The sequence below is a fragment of the Acanthisitta chloris genome, unplaced genomic scaffold (assembly GCF_000695815.1).
Source record: "Acanthisitta chloris isolate BGI_N310 unplaced genomic scaffold, ASM69581v1 scaffold33611, whole genome shotgun sequence".
NCBI classification, from domain to species: domain Eukaryota; kingdom Metazoa; phylum Chordata; class Aves; order Passeriformes; family Acanthisittidae; genus Acanthisitta; species Acanthisitta chloris.
Window position 1 is genome coordinate 65,691 of NW_008655049.1, and position 23,393 is coordinate 89,083.

Here is a 23,393-nt window from a genome sequence, read left to right on the forward strand (position 1 = left end):
TTATGTCCTCCCTCACCTCTCATCTCTGCTCTACACACCACCACTAAATCCACCTGGCTTTCTCATACACCTTCTCCTAAAGCTACAATGACAAACTTGCCTCCCTGCCTAGAAGCTAAGGTGAACTTCAGATGCCACCACAGAGCTGTCCTGCAGTATTATCCCCTCCACTTTCTTCCCTGGGTTAGCTTTGCAGAATGACAAAGCTTCATCTTCCTTCCTCCACCTCCCTGTCAGAACTACTTGCATGGCTGGGATGGCTGGGGCAGTAGCATAGGGATTCATGGGCAGGGAGAGACAAGACAGGACTGATAAATCCTCACTCGAGAGGTATAAAAGAGAAGCATGAAGCCATGTAGATAAAATTCAACAATTGTGATGCAAATACACAACTGAAAAACATCAACCAAGTTGTCTGTGATGATCCAAGTCACAAATGCTGGAGCTCCTTGCTGTGAGGTGTCCCTTCAGCATGGCCTTTCCAGACACTGCACTACGCACATTGTGAGATAATTTTATCCAAATGTGCAAATACGCAAACCAGATCATACACAGGACTCGAGCTGAAATGTATGAATGACTACAACATCCCAGACTCCTCCTGTGCAGCTCAACTAACAGAACTTTTCTGCCCAAACTCCTCCAAGTGGCCAGCACACAACTCCTTTTTCATGTTAGAGGATGGGGGAGGCAAAATCTATGCTATATTGCAACCTCTTATCTGCTCACATTTACCCACTCGACAAGAGTTGGACTTGAATGGAAGTGGAGGGACAGAAGGTGAGATTTTTCATCTCAGCTGGCAGATTTCATCTCACTTAGCTGCCTCTTACCCAAGCATCACCCTTTTTTGGCCCCTGCAGCCCACCCAAAACACATGCACTGAGTGTTTACAAACACACCATTTATATATGCATGTCAAATGCTCACAGATATCATGCAAGGAGAGAGATTTAAATGAAAAATATGTCTTTCTCCATATACTGTATGTTCCCTGGTCTTTTCATTTCGTTCTGCTTTATCTATCAAAAATATATTAACCCAAAAGCCTGTTTCCATCAAAGTCTCGATTCCATGAACATTTAAAGATAAGCCTTATCTTATTACTGGTGCATTAACAACAGAAATCTAAAGGGTTACTGTCAATCATCTCCTTTTCTCTGTTTCTTTTTCCTCTCTTCTCAAAACAGCTTTATGGAGCACGACTAGGACCTCGCAGGGATTCTGGCAAACACACACAGATACCAACAAGCACAAAAATGCCACCCCTGCCCCAGTGAAAAGTACCATGGAAAGATCTGAGGGTTTGGCCAAGTAGGCACCCACAGAAACGGAAAGAGAGCAGCATCAGGCAGCGCCTACTCAAACTGGGAGGGAGCCCACATGAATTTCTACAGATATATGAATTTCTTCCTCTGTGCAGAGGAAGTAGCAGATGATCTCAGAGCAATTTTCAAAAAGTTTGCACGGGAGAAATGAATCACTCAAAAAACCCAAGGTCACAGAGGTCATCTGCATTTCTAATTCCATTGCATCTATTGTTTCATTACAACAAAATTTCTCCCTTGCCCTCCTTAGCTACTGCTTTCTCCTGGTACCTCATCCTCCCCACATCATGCGTGTAAATTTTGAATGGTTCTTATTAGGATGTTTGCATCAACTGAGGCAGCATCCAAGGATCTTGGCAGCGATGTTTGTTTGAGGTTTTAAAATTAAAAGGTTCTAGATTACTTATGGAAAACAGTGATCATTTTCTACAGTGATCTTCTGGGGCAGAGCAAATTCTGCAGTGGACTGCAATTCCATGCCTCTGGGGCAATTAAAATATCCACCTTAATTTTGCAGCAATGTGTTTTCCTTCCCTTGCAATTTTTTTTTGCTTTCTAATTAGAAGTTTTAATTCTGCAATGAGTGTCACTAAGAGCCTGAGCCAAAAATAACACAGCTTGTTCCAGAGGCCCTTTGAAAAGCTTTTATTTTTAAAAGCCAGAACAAGACAGACGATCCAAGAGTGATAAATCTAAGGTTTCTGAAAAGAGCTGAGGATAGCAGGAGGGCAAAAAGACAGCTAGGGATGAACAGCACGCACAATGCGGCTCATAGTGAAAAACTAACTTCTTCTCACAGACAGAACTGTCAACTGCACATATAAGTCTCTACCAGGGATCTTACCAAGCCTTGTTACATGCTAAAACAGTTGTCACTGAGAACCTTCAGGCTCAAAGCCTGATCCCCTCTAGCATTAGCAGCCCCTGAACTGGGTTTGCCATCTGATTCCTCAGATATAGGAGAAAGCACAAACTTCTAAGGTCTTTGCCATGAAGTGTGTCCACAGAGAAAGACAGGAGAGCACACACAGTCCTGTCATGAAAGTGAGTACTTTTCTGGAAACATGGCTCTAGGGCATTCTGTCATGTTCCTCCACCGAGATGAGTGCAGTGAAAACATTGCACATGGTCAGTAACTTCCCAGCCATTCATGTTGCATCAGTTTCATCTTCTCAGGGTCAGCACAGAGAACCCACTGGTCAATACAGTCAGAGCAGCACCACAGATGTTCAGGACTGTCCAGCACTGTGCACAGATGGAGCATGGAACCAGACCACAATTGTTGTAAATGATGCTCCTAGAAGAGATGCACTGCACCTTCTGTTTACACCTTTTTTCAGCCATTGATCTGTTGCCTTCCCTCAGTTTCTGAAAACATTTGGTCTTTGGGTCAAAATCCTCCTGTAGGAGCCTACTACAGAGAAGTAGCAATGAAACATTTATCTAAGGATGGTGCTAGAGCATACTTTTGCCCTTCCACATGGTTCCTATGCACATCCTTCTACTATTAAGGACCATATCATCTTTTCAAGGACTTCCAGTTTGTTTCGTTTCAGAGCCTGAGAGTTGCATAGCTGGATTTTCACATAACAAGGAATCAGCTTCCAAACACCCCTAAACAGCAGTATGATGTGTTGTGAAGGTCCTCACACTTCAACTGTCTCTAGCAGAATAAGAGGCCAATTCCAAGGCAGAAGAGCTCCCAGGGGACAAACTGAGATGCTTCTGCCTTTCTTTTAAGCTACGGGAATTTGAGGATGAACACAGCTGATCTCAACTATGGCTGCATACAATTTAACACAGATTCATAGAGTCACTCAGGTTGGAAAAGATACTGGGACACCATCCCTGAAAGATGAGTTTGTTCAGACCTGGTTGCTCAGGACTTTATCCAGTTGGGTCTTGAAAAATTTGCAAGAATGGAGATTCCAGAATTTGAAATGATAGCCTGGTCCTACCTATATGGCTTTCTAGACTGAAGCACTGTCCTTTCCCTGAAGTGTATTGAGGGAGAGAGACAAGGTTAAATGGTGTAAAATGGTTTAACAGGTCACTGCTGGAAAGAGAAAAGCATTTAAGTATTCGTCTGAACTCCTGTTTGTTTTATCACATAAACTTGCATTCGGATAAACTTGTCTACAGCAGCAATCGAGTCACAGTCAGCAGCTCAAAGCAGAATTAAAACCAGGTTCTATCTTACGGATGACAGGAAAACAGAAGAATGAACCGTAGGTCTTCCAAAAATACTGCACAGAGACACAAAATTTTAAGCAGGAAAACACATCAAATGTTTATGCGTGTTAGGTGTTTATTTTTCAATCAGGTACATGTGCCCAGATCGTGACAGGATGTTTGAACTGTGCACATCAGGTCTTTCACCCACTGTTTATACGAATGTCACTCACTATCAGCCCTCTGCGGAAGATAAACAGATTGAAGAGAGATGTGGACATATCAGAGCTTTGCATTGCTTCCGCCTCTAACTCTGCCCCTGGTGCTATAAGAAATAAAACAGGGAAGGGAGAAAAAGCATTGGGTACAAACCAGGAGGCAGAGAACAGTGCAAACCAAAGGCATTACCAAAATGCTTAGAGATGGGTACTCTGGAGACCATGAGACACCCAGGGCAATTTTTCTAGAGTGTGAAGATGACAGACACAAAGTAGCTGAAACTAAGACTAAAAAGACACAGAATCCACTTACCTGGCACAAAATATTCAACATGCCTGCCAGAGAGACTGGCTAAGGGGACTGTAGGACTGCCAAATCCTTGCCAATATTCAGGTCACTGGGGTTCTTCCCTACTCCAACACTGCTGAAGTCTCAGAAGCTACGAAGTTGAGCAGTAGGCTTGGACCTATGCACGGTGCCGGGAAAAGGGCTCAAAGGCTAAAATCAATCACAAATGAACTGAAAGAGTCTGTATAGTTTTGCTGTCCCCCATTCCTAGCACCCTCTTCACCAGAAACCTTCATGCCCATTACAGAAACACCTACAAAAAGTTAAGACCTTAAGCATTCACTGTTATCCCAGGTTAGCCAGAGAGCCCAGGAAGAACTCTGAAATCTTTGAGACTTCTGCATTAAGTGATACATACTAATGAAGCACAGCCACAAATCCTTTAGCAAGATCTTGTACTGCTTCATTCAACATGCAAATGCTTCAGATTATTCTTTGGTACTGTGCAACACCGTGGTCAAATTGACATAAAACATGGGCACAAGCTCTAAGCCAGAAGTATTTTTTTTGTGGAACCATCCTTGCCCCATTTTTCCAGTGGATTATCCTGAGCTTTCACACACTGTTATAACCGAAAGACAATATCCAAATGCATTCAGTGGTCTGTGCTCATCATGTGCTGGCTTCTCCAGATGTTTTCCCTTCCTTTTTCCCCTCCTCTGCAGGAATACCAGAGTTTACTGTGCATGTGAAGAGAGGCTTAGAGACTATTGAACAGACATCAGATCATGTCCTACAAATAAGAGGTTAAATCCCTGTAATTCAGGGGAAAATGCCCTAATTCTGCTGGGATCAACCAAGGTCACCCATGCAGCCATACAGTATAGCAGCTTGGTTTGGGGCCTCAGCTACACACTGTGGGCACACTCTTCCCCCTGAAGTTAATCATAAAACTCCCTTTCACTGTTGTAAGAGTAGGTTTAAGGCTATTGCTTCTGAAAATCCCATTCATGGGATACCACCTTTACCTTTAAAAGGTAATTAGAATAATGATTCAACCTAGGTACCAAACACAGGTTAGAAAGCTAAGAGCACAAGGATATTTGCAGCATTCATTTCTAGGTTCAAGCTTTTAGAGCACAAACTAGTATCTTGGCTGTTATCAAAAGGTCACTCACACCAACTAGAGATTAAGATGAACAAAAGGCAGCTGATATGGGGACCTCTCCCTTTCACTTTATAACACTGCCTGATTGAAATAACAAGTAAAAGGATAGCAGGATTATGCACAAACTCCCAACAACCCCAAAATTCCAGTGTTGCTGTTGAATAGCTCATATACCCAGACTGCAAAAAAAGAAAAAGAGTAACAAAACAGCAGCATTTAGTAACAAAACAAGGCCTTAAGCCTGTGACAAACAGCAAGTTGCTGGCTGTACCGAAGAGCTCTACTGATAAAAAGAGTCAGTGGAACAAAGGGACAGAGAAGCAGCAAGGATGGGGTAAAGATAACTTCTTCTGCCTGGGAGAACTGATGAATTTACCACTCAAATATCTGCAGACTCAGAGTGAGAAGACCACTTCCCTTGCATTCAGAGTACTATCATGCATTTCCCTTCAAATTATGATACCATCAAAGCCCAGTGTACTTCCTGTGTGGCACACTGACCCTTGGCTGCAGGGTTGTCTTTTTAAAAGATGAAAACATCAAATTCTATGTATTTCACATGAACCATCCCTCACCCCACATGTTTGAGGTGCAATCTAATCCAGCTGCACCATGGGGAGAAAGATACATATACCCCTACTTTCTGCTTTGTGAGCAACCAGTCATCATTTCATCAGCCACATTTACTGCAAGATGATGCTATAGGACAGCATAGCCTTGAGCCTCCTTGGGGTGGGTGAGAGGGTAGTATCCTGCTGTTTAAGGCATTAATCCATGGGCATGGTTGAAAGGGTAGACACTCTAATAGATTACTGTCTCCATCTTCTTCTTCAAGAGTGGTAACTTAGCCATGCCATTCCTGAGGTTCAGGAATGAAGATTTGCAGATGCACACAGCCCATGTCACTACCTGGGGCTCACACCAGCACCATCTATTATTCCCCATACCCACAGATGAGCCCCAATCCTCACTTAATGTGTCGCACTCAGTGCATTTCCCACATGGCCCCTGAAAGGCAACCTTGTGTCACTATTCCTCCTTGGTATGACAGCTGCAGGGTAAGAGCACTGAGTCCCAGTTTCAAGCTTTTTTGTTTTAGAGGCTCATCATTTCCCATCTCGAGCTGGGTGGGAGGAGATAAAGGCCGTCAGTCTGTCTGCAGAACAGGCTGGCTCTGTTTGCCCCATGCCCCAGCGAACAGAGGTTGTCGACTTTTAATGGAGCACTCAGGTTTCCAGCGATGCCAGCTGCAGATAGAACAGCCCAGCAGCAAACAAATTCAGGTCCCTGGGGGCCGCTCAGATTCTCCTCTTATTTGTTAGTTTACCTGTAAAATACAGTTGGGCTAATTCTTGCTTGCGTGGTTGCAAAGATATGTTTCCCTCCTCTTTGGAGCTAGCAGAGGGGAAAAACGAGCAAGTGCAGCGAGGCTAATGGAGTGAGAGAGCATTTCCCATGGTTTAGGCAATAGCAGGAGTTTTCTGCTGGGGATTGTTTGCCGAACACCCCGCGCAGAGGTGAAGTTGTGCAGCACTTTATAATAACTAAGACCCATTCATTACACACAAAGGTGCAGGAGGAGTCCTAATATCTCCATGTTCAGATGGGCTTAAATCCAACAGCTCCTCACAATGTCAGCTGTTGAATTTATTATATGCTTATTACAAGGCCAAGAAAGGAGAAGGAATTATCAGAAAATGTCTTTTTGATTTTTAAATGTTAACAGAAACATTTTAATCACACCTGAAAGCACCGTGATACTGAAATGGACCAGAATACTCACCTGCAATTCAAATCCCCACTTATTCCATACATGAAAATGAGCCTGAATGTCTCCTTGGACTCTTTCTAGGATTCATCCTTGTTAGCAAAGCATTGTTCAATTCAGGTGCAAAATTTGCAGCTTTTTAGCCCCAAAAGACTTACAGGCTGTGATTTAGACATGAGCCATGAGATAGAAAGGCTCCAGTGCTGAAACTGGGTCCAGGCTGGGGTTGGATGCTTGGCACCCAAGTGTTTGATGACCGCTCTGATGTAGGGCTGTGAGTACAGCGTACTGAAATTGGGCTGTGAAGACAGTCTTACAGGTCAAGATTAAAATGCACCTACAGAACCAGGAAAACTGACATACTGCCTGTGTACAGCATATTTTGCACTGAAGTAGCTTACATTCCTGAGCATCCTCTTACACGTTAAAAAATCAATTCAAAATGGATTCAAGTAAAAAGCAATAAATGAACACATCTTGGGACAGCAGGCTCCACACACAGGCACTGTTTTGCAGCTGAAGGCAAATGAAAGCAGAGTAAAAAAAACTCTGAAATGTCACCTAGAATATACGTGTAGGTACCTTTATTTAGGCAAACTTTTTGACAGTTTTCCACAAGACATTTGCATAAGCAAGCTAGGGAAAAGTCACCTGGAGAAACTCATTACAGGTCAAGCATGATACTGTTTAGAGAACATTAAGGGAACAGTTATCAGTGGTACACTATTTGGGAGGATATATTAAGCATGGTTCACAAAGGTCTGTCCTTGAGCTAGTCCTGTTCAATATTTTCATTAATGATCTCAATGACTGGACAGGTCAGGTGGGAATGAGTACGCTGGAGGAAAGGACTGGAGTTTAAGTGATTCCAGCAAACTGGGAAAGTGAAAAAACAAGAAACTCTTTAAGAGGGGATGCTGAAATGTGTAAGTACAGAATGAAAAATGAAAGCCCATATAACAGACCTACAGAGAGGCATCACAGAATCATAGAATCAGCTGGGTCAGAAGAGACCACAAAGATCATCGAGTCCAACCCTACCATCGTTACTAGACCATGGCACTAAGTGCCACATCCAGTCTCATCTTCAAAGCCTCCAGGGGTGGTGAATCCACCACCTCCCCAGGCAGCACATTCCAATACCTGATCATGATCTGAGCTCACACAATAAACTCAAGGCAATAAACTCCTGATTCTGCAAAGCCCACAGGCAGGGAAGCCTAACAGGAAGATGTTCTGAGACACCCCCAAAGACAAAATCCTGCTTTATTCAGTCAGTTTTTGTGAGGCCTTAGCTAGAGAACTGCCTGGCTGAGAGAAATGCACTTAAGGAAAGACATTGACCATTTGGAGACACTCAGGAAGGCAGAAACAAACCCAGATCTAGGAAACACAGCCCCAAAAGGGAGAGACTGTACTACCAAAGAACATTTAGTCCAGAGGAAAGAAGATTGAACATGGATGTGATCAGTCTTCAAGTACATAAAGAGCATTGCAAAGTGAAAAGGAATAGTGTGTTCTCAGTATCACAGTGGATAGGGATAAAAAAAATATAAATAGGCTTACACTGCTACACGAAAGATTAGAGTAAGATACCAGGAGAAAGAACCTGTTCCCTCTCCTTCCTGAACAATCTTAATGATAGTGAGGTCCTGTGACAGCTAGTGCCAAAAATCTCTAAAAACAAGTCAGCTGGACACTGGAAAAGAAAATCATACATACAGCTGACCCTTGCTTTGGGTAGGGAGAGGAACAAGACGACTTTAGGATTTCCTTCAAGACATAATAGTCCCTGTCATTCTACATACATCTAACAGATGACATCTCCTTATTGAAAAGGTGCAGAGAGATGCTTATCTATGACAGGTTCTGAAGAGATCTTGCTAACATAGGACAAAAGAGGCTTTGCTTTCTTAATATTTTTATATTGATTCTAAATTGGACACCATCATTCCAAGACTCACCGAGAAGCCTTGAAACAAAACCTGCTTCTCTTTTGAGCATTGCTGCTATGTTCACATGACAAAGCAAGCCACAGGACTCCAAGACAAAGATGGAGATGTCAGAAAGAGACTGGAAGCTCAGTAGATGCTACTTTGTCTGATTTCGTGCAGTCTTAGGCAGACATTATTGGATTGCCCTCCAAATCATACATGTAACAAAGCTCCTCCTCTTAACACACAGGTGCCTTGAGCTGGAATGGATGCAGCACTGCTGCTCTGTAACCCGCTGAGCTGTCTCTGATCATCTCTCTGAGAAAGGCTGCACACCTGTGGTTAAGTGAAGGGATTCGCCCACCTCTGTAGTGCACAGTCACTTACCTGCATTTGATAGCTTGAGCTCAGAGTGACAGAAACTCTGGTACCTTAAGCACAAACAGCAAGATTGGCCACAAACAGAAAGACACCTAATTTGCAAGCCAGGAGCCACAGGCTGTTTACACCAGAGTGTCTCAGCCATAAACATTTAATTAAATCAGCCTTTTTTCAATCATGGCATATTTTCTACATCACTGCTCATTTTCAACTTATTGCAAAGCTTCACCCAATGTTCTTTTTTAAGGTACTGAAATGCTGGACTCAAAGTTACTGCAATGGGCAGAAGTCAGGAGTGCACAATGGGAACGCTGGGTTTGCTCAGCCACGCAAGGGTTGCTCACCTCAACATCCATGATACCTGCTGACATCCTTCCTGAAAAAAATTCCACAGTGCTTTCTGATAGTACTAGCCTAAAGTTCAGATGAACAATGAAAACTTCAGCTTTGCTAACTTAAAACAGAATCTGCTTTCACAATCAGGTGACAAACTTAAGAACTTGTGTTGATGCTTGAGCCAATTTTGTGACCAACTGTAGACTAGAACTGCTCACCAAAAAAGGGGAAATGCTTGATATAATTCATTAATTATCAACTGTTGATTCAGGTTATTGTACCACTGTATGGCAAAAAAAATCCCAACCAAAAAAAAAAACCTCAACAGGAACATGCTGAACTACATTAAGACTCTCTTATTTAGCTTCTTTTTTTTTTTTTAAGTAGTCAGGGTATCTTTACTCACCTCTATTGGTTGGCATAAGAATGGCTAAGTCCACTAAGTGCAAAATGACTGGCAAAATACTTCACTGCATTATTGACAGCATTATTAAGTGATTTACACACTAACAGACATACATGTCTTAACGACAGTCAATTACAAATGTTATCACTTCCTTTAAAACAGAACTTACAAGTTCTCCTGGGAATTACAGACCAGTGTGAACTTACTTCACTGCCAGATAAAACCATGAGGCAACAATCAAAACCAGGATGGTCAATCAGCCTGATGCCATTCATTAAGCACCACAAAAAGCAAAGGAAAACTGGGCACCTCTGCTATACTGGAATTGTCCAGACACATTCATAAACCATTGGCTTAACCTTCTGCAAAAAAAAGCAAAGAAAGTAAAGGACAGAAGTAAAGTCTGGCTTTAACCAAATGAAGGATTAAAAGGTGCTAAAAAACTCCACACTAACTCAGTATTGCTTAACTACTGATCTTCCAGAAAGGAAAAAAGTATAACTGGGCAAGATTTGCAAATATCAGAAAGTTAATTTACCTGCCAGGAAGAGGAGGAGGAAGAAATTAAGTGCCAACAAAGTTAGGCCAAAATTTAGTATTGACAAGTGAAAACTAACCACAAAGAATATATAAATTGAACTCCACTGCTATATTAACAGAAGAATCCAACATAAAAGATTTGGGCATCATTGTGAACAGCTCAACAGGACATGGACCCTGCACAGTAGGACTCTGGGATAGATGCTTAAGAAAAGGGACAGATATTACTGACATTATTAAAGTGCTACTGACCAATCCTAAGTTTGAAGAGCATATTGGTTTACTAAAACCATTAGAAGCATGGATAGTTTTCTATAGCAACAGAGGTTCAAAGATTTGCACTTCCAAAGACAGATGACATTTGATAAACAAACTAACAGCAAGAGGAAGGGAAATCATGACTTCTGTTCCAGCAGAACACGAAATCAACACAAACCAGCAAATTATAATTGCAGCTTCATAATTAGCTTGTGGGTTAGGGTGCCACAAGATATCTTGGAAAATGCATTTCAGCAGTTTTTTAAATGATTGTGTATTTGTCTGGCTCACAGAAATACCCACACTTACTCTAGACGGAACAAAAATATGAATCTTCAGGCTCTAAGGACACAAGATATCCACCAAGTGTGAGGAGTCTGGGGAAACAGTTCCCTTAAGTAGGTTATTCCATAATTAACCATGGCAGAAGTTTTTGTACTTTCCAAGAGCGTGATGCTGGAAACATTAAATGCTAATGTTCTAGAATCTATCCCTATCTTCCCTTGAATCTGCTTTAAAGCAGGAGAGAAGAAAAATGAGGTAAGGGAGCTTGAGCAACTCAAAATACATGAGCCCACAAGGCTCCCTCACACCCAGCGACTTGCTACGCATGGTGTGTTACAGACAGCTGAGATCAGCAGATCAGAGATGGGGAAATCTCTTCAGGCAGCACTGAAAATGGGAGCTGCAGAAGTGCCAACATAGTAACTGATCCCTAAAGACAGAAACAAGGAACCCTCCCTGCACCAGCAGCATCACAACTGGAGTGAGAGGACAACGGGGCAAGGCTGGTCCAACACCATGGTGAAACAGTCCAACAGTTTCCCCATCTGTCAATCAGTTTTGAGACTTTGTCTTTACACCTTATGTATGATCTGTCAATCTGTAGCTCTCCCCTAAACTCGGGCCCCTCAGAACAGACCAAGTCTGATCAGGAAGGTGAATGCTACCTACCTTGAAGCACATTTTCTGATGATCCGACTCAAGAGGCAAAACATACCTGCAGGCAGGACGGTGCGAGCTAATCCCTGTTGTGCTGCAGCCCTACAGAGACAGCTGATCCTTCTGCAATTCTGAACTGCCAGTCAAAGCTTTAACATCTTAATACACAGCATGTTCTAATTAAAATTTCTAATTAAGGGGGAAAAAACTCCCACACTAACCAGCAAAACTAATGTTGCAAATTAGGAAGCCTTATGCACAAACTGAAGGTGGTCTTTGCTGTTCTTTCACAGATCACATTAATGTTAGTATGTTAAGCAAGTAATTGTGGACCAAGTCACCACAAGTTCATCCTCAGCACTGGTGAGGCCACACCTTGAGTATTGTGTGCAGTTCTGGGCCCCTCAGTTCAGGAAGGATATTGAAGTGCTGGAGCAGGTCCAGAGAAGAGCAACGAGGCTGGGAAAGGGACTCAAGCACAAGTCCCATGAGGAGAGGCTGAGGGAGCTGGGGGTGTTTAGCCTAGAGAAGAGGAGGCTCAGGGGAGACCTTATCACCCTCCACAACTCCCTGACAGGAGGTTGGAGTCAGGTGGGGGTTGGTCTCTGCTCCCAGGCAACCAGCAGGAGGACAAGAGGGCACAGACTCAAGCTCTGCCAGGGTAGGTTTAGGTTGGATATTAGGAAGAGTTTTTTTTATGGAAAGATTAATCAGGCATTGGAATGGACTGTCTGGGGAGGTGGTGCATTCACCATCCCTGGAGTTTTTTAAGATCAGACTGGATGTGGCACTTAGTGCCATGGTCTAGTAACCACAGTAGGGTTGCACTTGATGATCTTTGAGGTCTCTTCCAACCCAGCTGATTCTATGATTTCTGCAAATTTTAGTAGTGGGAGACAAGTCCCATTTCCTAGACAAGCCTCCTTTGTTAGGGTGCATGGCATGCCACAGGCAATCCATCTTAGCATCTGCCTTTGGAAGACAGGCTGAACCAAAAAGGATTAAGGAGCATATGGACAAAATCTTTCTGCATTGCCTCAGTGAAAGATGAAGTTCTCAGTCTTCCCCTCACTATTGTCCCAGGAAAGAAAGCAAAATGTCCTGAGGAATCTGGACTAACCACCCCCAAGGCTAGCAACAGCAGACTAGGAAGTGGCTTTCACATGGTAGCAAGGGAAATGTGGGAAGAGAAGCAGCAGGAGCTACAGCCTTAAGACTCAGCTCCACCCCTGCAACATCCCACATGTGACAGAGAACAACTCATTAAACTCACTCTCCCACTTCTGTACCCACCTATAGGGCATGGATTCACTGCACAGATCAATGAGAGTGAATTGTATGCAGTGTTTTTGAAACACAACATATATCAAGGGGAAAAATTGTCAAATACTGTCAGCACTTGGAACTGATAAATCAAAATGCTTTGCAACAGCTTTTTTTTCCAGACTGTGCAGCAACTTCAGCTTTAAAAGAAATTGTCTATATTAAAAAACTGTGATGCTTAAACATTTATATCCCTGTTGTAACAACAGAATTACTAAATAAATGTGTTCAGATCCTGTTATTTCAGCAGTTCTAGGTCTCTACAAATAGATTTCAGCCTAAACCCATGCCTCTCACTCAGTCTGGTGTTCTTGACAGCTCTATTTTCATTCCAATCTGGCAAATTTTTGTGCTTTTCCACTATTCTAAATCCAGATGTCTCCCTGAAACTTCCCAGTCATGCCATTTGCTCGATGGCAAATGAGATCTACAACTGGATGGAGACCAAACTGTCCACTTCCTCAGTGGGGCTGTAGGCACAGATCAACCTTTATGGTTAAAAACAACACCCAACCCCGCCCCCCCCCCACATTGAGATATAAAGTGATTTGCATTTGCCTCCAAACAAAATGCTTCTCTTGGCAGAGCTCCACAGATACATTTTTTAAAAGGCACGATGACATAACATCATCCCTTCCTTTTGTCTTTTGCATTCATCAACAACTGAAATCTACCTTAGTTTGTCTAAGAAAGTAACAAATAAGATGCACATGAGAAAACACATCTTGTGCTCATAACTTTCTGCCCTCATGCCAAAACACTGTTGATGCCTTCCCACCTTTGCCTTCAGTTGCCATAGGTTACAATAAATAGATAGCTGTACATTTGCCAAGGAAATCAGCCAACACTCTGACACCCTTCCAGTATCTGAACATCCGAAATAAAGAAAAAGAAGTTTTGCAGTGAGACTTCTCAATTAGTCCAACATTTCAAATCTTTTCCATAGGTATATTCCTCTACAATAACCTTTGTCAGGAAACACCCGAGGATGAGACTTAAGAAATAGATTTGGATGCACAGAGCAATACTCAATGGATCTCGATTATTGTCTCACTCTTAAAACTACATCGTATGCAGAACCTCAACTCTCTAAATTTCAAGGTATGAAACAAACCAGCTGTGCTGGTTTGGGCTGAAGTAGAGTTAACCTTCTTCACAGTGGCTAGTATGGGGCTGTGTTTAGGATTTGTGCTGAACACAGGGTTGATAATGCAGAGATGTTTTTATTGCTGAGCAGAGCTCACACAGAGCCAAGGCCTTTGCTGTTTTCCATACTGCCACGCTGGCAAGGAAGTTGGGGATGCATGGGAGATTGGGAGGAGACACAGCTGGGACAGGTGACCCAAACTGACCAAAGGGATATTCCATACCATATGACATCATGCACAGTATACAAGTGAGAGGAAGAAGGAGGAACGTTTGGAGTGATGGCATTTGTCTTCCCAAGGAACCGTTACGCGTGATGGGCCGTGCTCTCCAGGAGTTGCTGAACACCTCCTGTCCATGGGAAACAGTGAATCAATTCCTTGTTTTGCTTTGCCTGTGTATGCAGCTTTTGCCTTCTCTAGTAAACTGTCTTTATCTCAACCCATGAGCTTTACTGGCTTTTACCCTTCCAATTCTCTCCCCTATCCCATTGGTGGAGGAGTGTGTGAGCACCTGTGTGGTTCTTGGTTGCTAGCTGGGGTTAAATCATGACATCAGCTTAATAAAATAAAAGCACACATGCTCACACTTCTGCATGAGCTGCATTCTGCTTTTGGGGTGTGTGCACTCCCTAAGCAAAAATCCCCTTGAAGAGAAGTGTCCTTCTGAGCCATGTTTACAGCACAAGTCACTCAAACACCCTCTCCCTCCTTTCTCAATACCTCAGTCCAAGGGTTTAAATGCACAGATAGGACAGTTCTCAGATTCTTTCACTACAAAGAACACAGAAGCCACTCTATGTGGTAAGGAGTTCCAGAAGAAGCAGACACAACTACGTGTGTGCATAACAGAGGCAAATAAGCTTCTACATACATAAACACATATTAATGCACATAGGCAAAAGTTACATGATGCTAAACTTAGAACTGGCAGTGTTAACTCAGGAAAGGATATTGGTATATTCACTTGGTTCTCTACAATCATTGGATGGAGTATGTGGTGACAACCAAGAAGTCAATCACATAGAGGGTGCAGAGTTCAACTCAGCTTTGGTTGAAGTAAAGCTTGAGAAAGAAAACTAGACAATGGATTTCTTACTTTAGTAAAAGGAAGAAATTTAGGCAAAACCACTGCGTGGGGTCAAAGCTTCAGCTTGTTCTTATGGAATGCTGTTTTGCGAATGAATTCACTATGAGGGCATGGATTACTCCTGTCACAATGAAGTTATTGGCACTGAAATATCAGTTTTCACATAAAACAGTGTAAAAGGACTGGTTGCTAAACGTCTGAATGGGGGCCACATACAGCCTAATAAAAGCAATTTTGCGGTCCAAAGAGGAGTCTGTGTGATAGACATGAATGAGACTCCTGAGAAATCTAAGAATGATCAACCAAAACACAAGAAGACTGCATGACTTCCAATCAAAGGAGAAGAAATTGATTTAGAGCTAATGAACAGCCTAGATTTCTTAAAGGATCAAAAGTAATCAGATCAGTTTAGTCAAAATGCCCAGACAAGGGTGTTAGCAGGCACCTCAGTCGCTACCAGCTTTGTCCGTTTAGCAGCTCTTGATCCAGACCTCAAATTACCTTTTGGTTAAGAAATACAAACAGGCAGGACTGGCAAGGACTCAACAAGGACAGCCATGTTTTTAAGAATGAGCCTTGTTAAGCAGTGCAGGACCGAGATTCACCAGAGATCTTGCAGGGTTTCTGACTCTGTTCTATGAGTTCCTTTCACAGCTGCCCCTGAGCTACAAGAGTAAAAAAAATTAACAGATTCCCACTCCTATAATCTATTAGGAAAAGCATACAAATGCATATCAGAAACGTGTGGCTCAGACAAAATGTCTCTTAGAGGACTCACCTTTGACAAGCAACAGTCATCTTGAGGGGGAAGATGAACGGAGTCTTGCAGACTGATTATACCATCTTGGCAAAGCACTCATATCAGACACACAAATAAAGAACTGCAGTACTTACTGAGGAATGGAAAACCCATTCTACCCAAACTCCAAGACCACTAACAACTGGAACTAAAACCAGCACAGCATGCACAGCAGCAGATGTGGGAAAGACTCCATATTCTGCCATTGGCAACAGGAAATAAGCAGATCCACTGTATTCTTTTTCCTCTTACATATTGTCTACAGTGGAGCTACAACTGTGTCAAATGGATGTTTTTAACCTATCCTTGCATAGAACAGCAGGAAAACCTGTGGGGAATCCCAGAAGACTACCAATATTTTGCTTAAACACAACCTTCCCACACCCCAGATTCCTTCTGGATGCCCATCATCTAGCAAAACTGGCTTCACCACAGACTGCAGTCATACAGTTCTCCAAGGCTTGGCATGTTAGCTCCCAGTGTTATCTTAAAATAATCCTATTTATGTCTTCAGTAAGTTTGTTTAAAACTCATGTGTTTGTAAATGAATTGCCTTCCAGCCCACCGTGGATATTAAACTGAAAAGAAAACATGAAGTTTCTGAAACTGCCAGTAAGGTACCATTCCTCTGCTGCCTTTCGTCCTTCATTTCACAAGATCTCAGAGCACTTTACAGATGTAAACACAGAGCTGCTCTCCCAGCAGTGAGGCAGACAGTCCTGGGGTGGAATGCAGCTGCTCTAGGACATGACTGCACCACTGCAGCTCCCCGTGGTGCTGGGCTCTCCCTTTTGCTCTGCCACCCCGTGGCTGTTCCACTGCAGAGTCCAACAGGCGAGGAAAGTGCCTACTGACCAGAAAGAGACATCCGGTACATGCCAAGAACTCTGCTGGAGCAGATGGCTTTTTTTCCATAATCAGGAACCAATCAGCAACCAATTAACACATGATTTGAGGTAAAGAGCTGTTTTCAACTGAGACAAAAACACACCCAGAAAGGACACTGGTACCTCAGGATTTGGTCAAAGATTGGAGCCGGTGACTCTGCCTGAGTCATTAAATGCACTGTAGTTTGTGATAGAAGCTGTTTGTTGAGAGCTGGGTTACAAGCCTGATTCAAACTCTGCAGTCTCAGCTCCAGTGCAGTACCCCCTTTTTAGGTGGGGAGACTCAGCTTGGATTCCAAGCAAAGGATGCCACCTACTGAATCCTTGCTACGATGAGCACAGCTTTGACCCTCATGGCTCCAAGACCTCTGGCACGATCACAAGCCAGACTGCAGTCCCAAAATAAATTCCAAGGAAAAGTAGAAAACAGGCTTGTAAAAACAAAGCTTTTCTCCCTGCTACTCTCCCCACAACCCGAAGATGTATTACTCACCGAACATCTGCACAGCCGTAATAATTTCTAGTTTTGCAACACTGACAACCTTAGCAGTATTAAAAAAACTCCTTACATCTTTATTCCATTTTGGATTCATTATAATACAGTCTGACAATATATGCTAGCACAGTACATTCTGCAACATTTAACCCGTGTTCCCAGTTGCCGTTCTTAACTTCACGGCTTAATGACACAGAGTCAGTAGATCACAATATGACCCTGTTAATATTTTTTTAATGCCATTTTTACAAATTACAGCATAATGCACTGATTACGAGGATGAAAGGAAAGTCTCTACGTCTGTCTGGAAACCAAATAAAAGAATGTTTGAACATCTGTTCATCCTACAAATGTCTTTAAAAGCTTTGATTTTCCCATAATCATTTTGTTCCACCATTTCACCCTTTTTTGAATGTGTATCCAACAGCCTCAGGACAGCAGCCAGAGATCTGCAGTAATAGCACATTATAATCAAAGTTCTTGTGCACACTTAAGTTCTCCTTTTAGAATTCCATATTGGGAAAAACACAAAACCAAACCCTAGTCTCCAACAGATCCCTCTCCAGCTGTCTGTCCTACACAAACCTCTGCAAGGGGAGCAAAATGAGAGGATGGGGCATTGCAACAGGGGCTTTACACAGAGGATTCCAAAGCACAAGGACAGGATACAGTGGCAGGTGAAGGGACTCAAATGAGGCAAAACACACACACCTCCACACAGCCTGTCCCTGTGGGTCCATAGTAGCTGTCCTGGAGACTCTGCCCAAGTCAAAGCCTGAACAGAGGCAGCTACTCATTGCACACAGGAGCTGGTGTGAGCTGAAGGGAAAAACCTTCCCCACCATTCTGGGCTCCCACGGCAGGTGCTGGGAGCCCTGCCAGCACCCAGATATACATCTCATTCTCCAGAGGCAAAAGTAGAGCCAGAGCAAGGAGAAGCAATGAGCAAAGAAGGGAAATAGGAGCACTGAGGAGGAGGTTAGGTCTTAGACTGAAAAGATGGAAGAAAAATGCTGAGTTAGTATGCTAGTCTGGAAATGAGATGGAAGATAGGGGGAAGATTCTAAAAATATGTTTACAAGAGATTGGATGAGAAAGGGATGGAGGTCCAACTCTGGAAGCTGTTGCTGCTCCCTCCCTTAGAATACCTCAAGCAAATAAACACAGGGGCCTCGGCACCAGAAGTCCTTACAGCCAAGCAGAGGCCTGCAAATCTATGTATTCACTTTTCAAATGGATCAAGTTCCATAACAACAGACTCACTGATCCTGTTATGGGCAATCCACATGGTAAGGGGGAAAACATTAATCAGATAGGCCTTTGTAAAAATACATACCCCCATTTACACCCACAGCCTCCTCTCCAGAACTACTCAAAAATGCCTTAGAAATGAGAAAGACAAAACACACTAAGTGCAAGGCTAACAATTCTGGAAGTGCCTCTCCTGATCACTCTCCTTTTCTTTCCAATGCTCCAGAGTTGGCAGAATTTAGCCACCCATTTAAAACTTGGCAAGGACACTAGAACTATACAGATACAAGTGTAAGTTCCATAATAATTCATTTTGCTTTTTTTAATGAGGAGGTTTTTTAATACTAATAATTCTTAGACTAACCTGGGATGATAATAACAGCATTCCTTCTGTGTCATCTGTTTCTCTGTATTCCATCGCTGCAGTATCTTAGGCAGAGGTAACAGTGCAGAGTACAAAACAGGATTTGATAAAGGTTTAAAAGAAAGATAACATTATAAATATTCTTTCGAAAGACTGCCTTTGGGGGTGTCTGGGAAGAAGAGAGAAATGGGGAAGGAGAGGTGACAGGGGTGTGAAATGCATTTTTTCCATTATAGGAGGATACATTTTCCAGCAAGGCTGGCAGCACAAGTCACGCTAAGCCATAGCTGAAGTTGCCTGCCTAATTCCTCTGGGATCACACTGAAAGCATACCCCATAATCTTAAGGGATGTGCTAAAGCTTTGCTGGGACTCACTCAGCAGAAACTGTTTGGGATTATTACACAAAGCACTAATTCTGTCCTGATTTAAAGGGGCACCATCAACCTACTTTAGACACAGACTTGCCCCTGTCTCCCAACAGTCCAGTTGTAAATATCCTCTCAATAGCTGATAGCTTTGCCATTTGTATCCACTTTGGCTACACAGAAATTAAAAGGAAAAAAACTGAAAAAAATCAGGATCATGTTAGCATGATGGACTCATGCCCACCAATGAACATAGTAATATGATCAATAGGAAAAAAGGTAGTAATCTATTACAGTTATTTACTTCCATGTGTAGCTAATGCACTTAAACTACACATGTGGTCACTGTCTATGGCTGACTTCAGTGAATGGGTCACAGGCTGCTATTTATCATCAACAAGCAGGTACTCTTTGGTTCTAAAGGCAGGAACCAACATTTTCCATGCTGGCAAGCCTGAGTCCAATTTCTGTTCCAGACTGCAGCTTTTGTACCTGTAGAACTGCTAGTTTTCATGGTAAGGTGTCCCATGCTTTGTAAGTAACAAAGAAGGGATATGACCAGTGCCCTCCTTTTTATGAGCCTAGGACTTGAAATTGAGAGGAAGAACTAAAGCAGCCATGAAATCCCTATTAAACAACTAATGGTTTCTAAAGCATCTTGGAGATATTCATTTCACAAGGCTTATGCAGCAATCTTCTACCATTATTTTAATGAAATAAAGCCCTTGACTATTTCCAGAGGCAACCTTTTACTACACACACAGAAGACATTTTGACTTTATAAAAAAAAAAACCAAAAAACCAGTTCTGGAATAGGACTCACTGCAGAACAGGCAGGAAATTCAGAAAAGTTATACAAAATGTCACTGAAAGGTTCTGAACCTCTGGAAGAGCAAATAGAACAATTAAGACTCTCAGTTGGACACATCATTATGTTTAATATGAAAAACATTTATAGATATAAATCATACTTATAAAAAACATCCACACCATCTCTCAGATAGCATCTTACATATTTGCAGCTGAAGGAATGTGAAACATCCATTTTAGGTTTCACCTACTAAACTATGCTTTCTGTCTCTCACTTTGCTCAGGGAAATAAGCCTAGAATAATCAGCTTCACTTTGTCGGTCACATGAAATTCACATCTTGACTTGATTTAGATTAATATTGGTGGCAAACTTTTAAATCAAGAGAAACTTCAACACAATTCTTCAAACGCAGTGCTATTAAAACATGCACCCAAATGTGCTCATCTGGCAGGTGACATTCTCTGAGATGCCATAAAGATTTACATCATAAACATGACAAAATAAGCAAATTCTAACAGAACAAAACAAGATTGCCGAGATCTGGGAAGGGGCACATAGAGAACAGGAGCTTCCAGGCTCTGCTTGCGAGGAAGGAGAGGTCTAATGTGTTCAGACGAGAAACACATTCTACCTCAATTCATTTCAGAGTCTGGACTTTCAGGTGAGATCAGAGGCCTCTCTTGCTTTCTCAGGACTGAATCATTTTCTTCTGCATATCAAAGACATATCTTTTAAAGAGAAGAGAGATAGCAACAGGTTGGGCTGAATCATTTTTGCTGCTTTCATCCTCTTCGGTCATATCCCCCTTCACTCCCTTAGATTTCTTCTTGGATGCAACAGTAAGAAGCATCTTGGTATCTGGCTTGAGCCCATCTGTAAAAGAACAAGAACATGCATGACAAAAAGGCTCAACATCATGTTTCAGTATTACTAGAAAAAATGAGCAGGCAAGTTTACATCTGAAATGAACCAAAGAAAATAAGAAAGTAAATCAGACCCACTATGAAAGCCACATTTCTGCATCAGACTTCTGGAACATGGTAACTGACAAGGAAAATAAGAGAAGTCTTTAAATATAACAAAGTTCACAAAAGCAATATGCCAAATCCAGTGCAGTATCCTGCATCCTTCTGTGGCAGTCTACAGCTTTTAAAGCATTAGACACAGGCAAAAAAATTTAAACAAGCCAGACCAACTTGCCTGGTCAGACCCTTTTGCTCAGCAGGCTTTTCTTATTATTTACACACATCCCCAGAGTTTCTTGTCATCGCTAAGAATATTTATAAAAATATAAGTCATGAATAAAAAGCAACTGGCAAAAAACTAAAATTATAGAGAGTCCTAAGAGTCAGAAGGTTCTTGAATTTCTTCAGGTCTATCTCCCAGATCTACCAGAAGCATACTGCTTTTTTATAACTTGCACAATGAAAATTACACAGTTCTGTGTTTGTTTAGTGTTTTGTTTGTTTATTTGTTTTTGGTTCTTGGGTTTTTGTTTTGCTAAAACACAGTATTTGTTAAGGGTTTCAACTAGCACTGCTTAGGGGAACTAGAATTAACGTGCGTGGGATTCTGGGGATATAACTTAAGTCTTTCTGTAGACATTTGTGCCAAACAAAAATATTTGTCCTTTTCTTCCTAAATGGCTAGGCATTATTACACTTTTATATTTCCTTATAGCTCAACACATTGGTGACATGTTAGATAAGAAATGCCAGATAGCAAAGTCCAAAGAAAGGCTATAAAACAAGAGAGATGCAGCTCCTAAAAGACGACTGCTGAAGAATTGCTTGAATAAAGCAGAAGACAGCAAACTCCTCAGAAGCTTATTCAGCACCACCTGAATACACCACGATGTGGTTCTCAGGCATTTGGCCAAAATCAGTTCAGATATTTTTAACCTGTGGTGTCACATAACCTTATCTCAAACACTTAATCAGCCTCTCTCCCCTCATATTGAAATTCAGATGCGGATTCTCATATCATCGGCTGACAAAAAGATTGAGATGCTTATGATTTACTGGAGACAGGAGGTCTACAGGTACAGGTGATTTGCTCCAGCTCAGACACATCTAGAGGCACTCACAGCTGATTGCAGGGGGATGTGGCCCCAGAGCCCACCTTCTCATCTTGCTGTATCAGGAAGCAAATTGTTCCAGGCAGCATTCCCTCTGCACAGCCAAGGGAAGGGAGGAAATGAGGAAGTGTTGAAGCAAAACCAGGAAACTGCCCATTTGCCATGTCAGAATCAGAGGCTGTAGACCAGCCCTAAGGTCCTGCAGCACAGCCACAGGGAGACTTTTGGAGAGAGAGGTCTTGCTTTTTTGGGGGGGAGAGGAAGGAAGCAAGAGTCCAAAAGAGGAGCAAAGCAACACGTTTTGTACATAACTACATAAATCATACTCTACACTAAGGCTGCAGGAGTCCAGCATCAAGCAGAATCAACTTCACACAGTTCTGCAAGATCTTACATTTCACAGTCATGGCAGACGCCGCTTTCTCTTTCCAGAAGGCAGAACATTAGAAAAGCAATGATTATTTCACTGTGAAAATAATTGAGACTGTTCTTCCTTGATGGCTGAGAAGTCTGATAATGACTATCTTTGCACGTGTAAGGTTCAATTAATCTAACTAGGTAATATGGTGTGGCGAGACCACATATTTATTATATGCTTTTATTACATTGTATAGTCATGTTTGATGCAGCTGTTCCGATTTTTTAACTGGATGCTTTCATATAAATCCCATTAATATCATTAGCCTTACAATCATTCCATCTTCACTATGAAAAATAATTTATCATTACATGAAAAGCAACTTATTTCCTATTTGGAAAGCTCTGAGAACACTCTGGGTGCTGTCAGACAAAAAAAAAGGAACAGTCAGAAAAGGGGAAAACAAAATAAAACCAGCAAAAAGAGTGACTCACACAGTCCTGCTCCCTACCTTTGCAGGATTTATTTCATATTATATGGTTTCTACTGTTTCGACCAAGCTAATTGTAAGTGTCCCTGCACAGGGTTTCCTCCACTTTCCTGGGAAGACCATTTATTTTTTTGGACAAAGAAACATTTCATTTTGCTTTCTAGTTGGTTTCCCTTTCTGGGTCTTATCACTAT

At 42.2% G+C, this 23,393-nt stretch overlaps 1 protein-coding gene across 1 annotated transcript in view; it reads right to left on the bottom strand.

Moving 5' to 3' along the window:
* Positions 1-20,962: 20,962 nt before the first annotated feature.
* Positions 20,963-23,393, bottom strand: part of EEFSEC (eukaryotic elongation factor, selenocysteine-tRNA-specific) — a gene marked incomplete at its 5' end in the record, with an annotated part of 90,694 nt that continues 88,263 nt past the window's right edge. The window contains one exon of the mRNA XM_009083755.1: positions 20,963-21,147. Within this exon, the coding sequence (XP_009082003.1) occupies positions 20,963-21,147 (185 nt within the window). The remainder of the gene's footprint in view (positions 21,148-23,393) is intronic.